Below are 6,000 nucleotides of genomic sequence, written 5' to 3' on the forward strand. Positions count from 1 at the left end.
TTACGGCAAAGACTGGTTCATCCCAAAGATCCAGTCCCCCGGCACAAACAGAGTAATGTTGTGTATGCTGTTCAGTGTCAGGAGGGCTGTGATCAGTCTTACATCGGGGAAACTAAACAGCCACTGGCCAAAAGGATGGCCCAGCACAGAAGATCAACATCATCAGGCCAGGACTCTGCGGTCTACACTCATCTCCAGGCCAGCGGTTTGTTGGTGTTTTGCTTTGTTTTGTTTTTGGAATGTCCAGAGGACCAGATTTAACTTTTTTAGATGTCTCATAAATTTTTGTGATAAATAATAATATTGTTTGGAATTTGAGAATAATTAGCAGTTATTCTCAAATTTAAAAAGAAATGTTGGCTAATTTGTTTAGAGTGTAGTACCTTTTATTGACCACCAGATGGCAGTATAAGACCGTTTGAATTGAAGGATGGATAGTGAGGGAGCAAGCAGTGTGTCTCATTAAGAAGAATGGGAAGGAGGCCCCTTGACATGACATTGGCTGTCTCTCCTTCCTTTATTCAATTCTCCAAATGGCGGACGTTCGGTGTGGTTTAAGCTCTTAAGCATATCATTTGTCACACAAAGCTTTTAATTAAAAAAATCAGTGAACAAGTTCTCAGCTTCTTTTTGCAGAGACAAACAACTTTTTACATAAAGGCACGGGTTTCAACCGTGAATTTTGAAGCTTCTACAAGACGGAGGTTTATTCCCCGAGGTCGGCCTGTTAGCTTAGCTTGTAGCTTACCTTCTCAGCTTAGCTGCTTTTAGTAATCAAAAAACACAATTTTGGATGGTTAAAATGGATTTTAACACTCCTTATTACAGTCTATCAGTTTGCCAACCAACCGCAGTCCAGTTGATCAAAGACTCATTTGCACAGGAGGTTCAGCAGACACACACTCATTCAGAAAAATTAAAAACTGCTGACAGCAGAAAGGTAAGGAGGCAGAGCAAAGCAAAAACACACCCCAAATCAGCTTCAAAAAACATGTAAAACAGTTACATTACAAAACTTAAGGTACATCAACGGAAATTCAAAACTTAGGTACAAAAAAACTTACCAAAAAGCACAAGTCCGGAATAAGCGAAGTTTAGCATGCAGAACACAAACAAACACAGAAACAAAGCAGAAAACAACGTAAGAGACAATCATTGCACAGTTATACTGAATAAAGCAGTTAGCCTCACACACACGCTCACACACACACGCACACACACACACACACACCCACACACACACATTTAATGCGAACAAAACTGCCTGCTAACTGATGAACACATGGGCCAGAAAACACAAGCTAACAAATAAAGCTGAGGGAAACATGATGATGTTAGTTTAATTCATTCAAAAATGTCAACACAAATTCAAAGCCATTACAGAAGACATTTTCAATCAAAACATTCCAGACTCCATTGTTCAAACGTTTGTGACTTTTTCTTTTTTTTTTTTACATCAAATCAAATGTGAATTATTTGTGAATGTTTATGTATGTAGTACCGTAAACTTAGGATAAAAACACTTTGACATGGCTTCAGACTGGACAACCTTGTGACAGAAAAGTTGTACTTTGTTTTAGTAAACGTTTTGTTAATGATCTGCAGTTACACAGTATGGCCAACAGGGGGTGGAACGCTATATGTATTCATATTGTGGTGGTGTGGTACTGATGTTTTGGACCAGTACATTGCTAGCACACTCAGAGAACGTGCATGTTTTCTTTTAAGACATCTAGCCAACAGTCACAACAGAAAAGAAGCAGAGAAAAATGTCAGGCACGGTTTGTTTTTAGAGATGCACCAATCCACTTTTTTCACTTCTGATCCGATACCACTATCTGTCGTATAGTGTCTGTTGATACCGATCCGATATCTATCTGATACAGAAAAACAGTGCTGAATTAACAAAAATGGCTAAATCATGTCATCTGGACCCGTTTCTGAAACCGGTCCAGATGACGTGATTTAGCCATTTTTGTTGTCTACCTGGATGTTAGAGCTTACAAACCCTGTGCTGAAGTAACTTAAAACATTTGTTTTGTTAAACGCAGACAGGAATGTACTGAATTACAAATTTATTGAAACCTCTGCACCAGAGCAGCACACTTAACACACCAAGAGCTTCACAAGCTCGGTCAAACATGTAAAAACAACACAACTTTAATTTGTTCAGTCAGTACGCTAGTGCATGACGTCACTCAGAGCACAAAGCATAGAATTAGAGTGGACAGATCTGCCCAGTCATTGATCGGTCACATTGTCACTGATACCCGATCCAGAAGCCCCCCACCCCCCACCCCCCGATATCTATACTGATAATTATATTGGTATTGGATCGGTGCATCTCCATTTGTTTTAACAGGTTTGTTACTGTTAAGAAAATGCAGTTGATTCATGAAAGATAAATGATAAGATCATATTACGATGCTACAGCGAAATTTGCACTATAAAGAGCATCATCTTAACATTTGGTGCAAATGTTAAGGAGACGTTGAACCATGCAATTGAAAAAGTGCTGATTGTTTTTGTCTCTGCTTCTGGGAGAGTTGTCTGTAAAAAAAATTAATAAATAAAAAAAAAACATTTGGCATTTGTTTCTTTTTCTTGTTGGACCATACCGTGACCCTCGCATAGAGAGGGAAGAACCAAGGGGTAGGCATAGTCATACACATACCATAATACTATTGGAAGTATCTTGTGGTTCAGTCTTGTCTGCATGCGACATGCAACAGTTGGTTTCCAGAGGGCCATATACAGTAGATTAGGGCAATGGTCCTTGAGAGCAACAATCTTGTGTTTTCGACCAGGACTATTTAACTAAATAGCTCAGGGGGAACAGTTACTGAAAGCCATGAGCTCAGGGGCCAGACATCCAGTAGTTATTGTCATTAAGTAAGTTTGTTTTATGGTTTAAAATCTAGCTTTATTTAAAAATGAACCCATTGGTGGCCCGAACTGAGTTTATCCGCAGGTCTGATTTGGCCCCCGGGCCACCAGTTGAATAGCCTTGTTTTAGATGCTTCTCTGCTTCAACACATTATTTGAATGAATGAGTACATATCAGGCTTCTGCAGAACTTGAAGACCTGCTCAAGAGCAAGGAAACAACAAAAACATGTAGGACAGTGGTACTCAAGGACCAGGACTGAGGGCCACTGAACTAGGGGTAGACATTTCAAGCAAAAACAAAAAAACTATACATTTGTTCTCAAATAAATTATTTGTTACATAGCTGAGCTCACCTGTGACCATAGTTTCTACTTTATAATCCTTTCAAAATAAAGTCAATGGCAGAAACAGGTGCCGGAACGCTGCAACTTGTTATTCCTTTTTCCTTTCATTCTATTTTCAGAATGTGGAGATGTTAGTAGGTGTTGTGTAAAAAAAAAAGAATAAGTTAGAGCTCTACTCGGTCAAAAATAGTTTCCGATACTCTCCGGGAATATCAGAAATACTTTCTCAATACTGACACTTGGTATTTGTTACTGTACTTTAAACTGAACTGTCTGTGTAAAATAAGATTTAGGTATATTGTAGATTTTTGATGGAACAATATTTAGTCTGAATTTAAAATGACAATGACAAACCAGGAAATGAAAAACTTAGTTTTTTCTTTGTTTTTTTGTTTAAACATTTCAGACGTGTCCATGTGACCTGATGTTTTATCAATATACTGGTTTACATTGACCTTTTGTAAAAATGCTTTTAATACAATTAAAGATTCACCAACACAAACTCAAAATATACATACTGACAAATAAAACTTTAAAATCAAGACTTGATGTTGTTAATGATTGCAAAATAAACATTATGATGACTATCTGCTTCTTTTAAATACAAGAATCGAGAAAAAAAAAACCTCTGCTTCTCCAAGCATTTTTTTTTTTTGTTCTTTTAGAAAATCTAAAAGGAAAAATGTCTTGAAAGACAAATGTTTCTCGACTATTTTCTTTTTTCCATATTGACAGAAATCTGGAAACTAAAACAAAATTTCAGCCTCCCAATTCTTTGGACTGCACAGGAACCCTGTAAATTAGGGGTGCACCGATTGCAGTTTTCTGTCCGATCACCGATTTCTAAAAAGTCTGACCTGCCGATTCCAATTTTGGCCAACACCGATTTTGTTTAATAAGCGACACTGTCAGGTGTTATAAGGTCACAATGCACCTTCAATTTTCCAATATTATTTTGTTGAAAAACATAACCTTGAACAATATCCTAGAAACAATAGACTTGTTTTAACTGGCCATGAGGTAGTGATCTAAAATATAAATGAAGTTTAGACAATTGTTATTAAAACTAAAATTATTATTATTTTTTTTAATATCAGCAAAATCGGTTTCTCATGCAAATATTGGCTGATTTCCGAAAATTAAGGAAATCGGGGCCGATAAATCGGTGCACCCCTAGTGTAAATAGTATTTGGTCCTACGTTAACATTTTGTTAAAACGTTATATTTACACGAAAATGAACAACTCAGAATTAAAATCGAACAGTAGAACTAATTAATATTTAACAATTTACTGCTCTAATGAAACTGATACATGAAGATCTGCAAGTTTTAGAATATTTTGCCATGACATCTGATTTTTTTTGTGTGTTTAAAGTTTCAGATGATCAAATTATTGAGTAAAAAAAAAAAAAATCCATGGGTTTTTCATAAATTACTAAATTACAACTATTTTGCTTCAATTACAAAAACAGTCTGTTCCAAAATATTGCAAAAGATATTTACAAATATGATGTCATCCCCAATTCAGCCGTTAGATGGATCATAAATATGACTGCTTGAAAACCTACACTCCATGCTTGAAGACAATCTGTAAAACAACAACAGAAAACACACTAAAGACTCATCCTGATGAATACTCACGTTATTGTTGCGAGTCTCCACAGCGGGAAACTTCCTAACAATAAATTTAACAGCAGACTCCAGATTTTTGTCAACGAGATAGGAGGGCTTAGCCTTGGGATCGCCACATGCCTGCAAGAGAGGAGAGGAGGTGGTGAGGAAAGAGACCAAAATTAATACAAGCTGAAAGCTTTAATTTACATTTTCTTTCCTCGTAATGTGAGATGTTAGATGTGATGTTTGGCAGTGAGGCCTGGTGTGGCCCAGGTGAGATGTGGCAGGGTGAATGAAACTTTCACACAAATGAAGGTTTCAGAGCAAATGCATGTTCAGGACATGAAAACAAACAGGGAGCAGGTGCAGTGACCTGTGTAGTCCAATTTAAAGGTGGTTATGGCATAGATTTGGAGTTTGCTGGTTAAAACTTTTAATTTTGCTTTAATTTTATTTCCCTTTTTTTAAGAAAGCAAGTTTTGTTGTAAAAGCTTGATGAGATCAATGGTCTTCAACCTCTGAGCTGTGGAGAGGGATCACATGGATCCAGAAGTCTAGATTAAATTACTTTAGTATTGATGGTTTATTAATGTTGTTCCATTGTCTTGACTACTTTTAAAAAGAAAAAAAATTGGACTTTTATTTCTATCAGCGATTCTAATAATATACAAAATATTAAAAATATCTCAAAACAAATTGCTGCTGGGTGAATGAAGAAGCTGATTTTGGTATAAAAAACTATTTTGACATAAAAACTTACAGCTTCATGTAAGTGATTATGTACAGAGGTGGATAAATGTGTGCCGTTTTGTTAAAGCAAGAAAAAGACACAAAGGTCAGTGAAATACCTCAAATCTGATCAAATAATAAAAAAGAAAGTTTCTTAAAAAATTTTGAAAATCAAACGGTTCATTTTTAATTTTGGTTTAACAAAATAATTTAAAACTAATTAATGAAACTAAAAAGGATTGGACTTGTAACTCTGTATTTTGTTACGCAAACTGAGACAAACACAACAACCAAGTGATTTCTGTATCCGAGACTGCTGCATCTGCCCACAAGTGTCCTGCTCCACGTGCCCACAGGTGTCCTGCTCCACGTGCCCACAGGTGTCCTGCTCCACGTGCCCACAGGTGTCCTGCTCCACGTGCCCA

The 6,000-nt window shown here is 36.7% G+C and overlaps 1 protein-coding gene across 3 annotated transcripts in view; it reads right to left on the reverse strand.

Moving 5' to 3' along the window:
* The window catches only part of nckap1 (NCK-associated protein 1), a 94,255-nt gene that overhangs the window by 44,164 nt on the left and 44,091 nt on the right, over positions 1 to 6,000 (reverse strand). For all 3 annotated transcript variants that reach the window (XM_037680561.1, XM_037680553.1, XM_037680545.1), the window contains one exon: positions 4,874 to 4,984. In XM_037680561.1, coding sequence (XP_037536489.1) covers positions 4,874 to 4,984 — 111 coding nt within the window. The remainder of the gene's footprint in view (positions 1 to 4,873; positions 4,985 to 6,000) is intronic.

Source organism: Nematolebias whitei, chromosome 1 (assembly GCF_014905685.2).
Source record: "Nematolebias whitei isolate Nwh7 chromosome 1, NemWhi1, whole genome shotgun sequence".
Classification (NCBI taxonomy): Eukaryota; Metazoa; Chordata; class Actinopteri; order Cyprinodontiformes; family Rivulidae; genus Nematolebias; species Nematolebias whitei.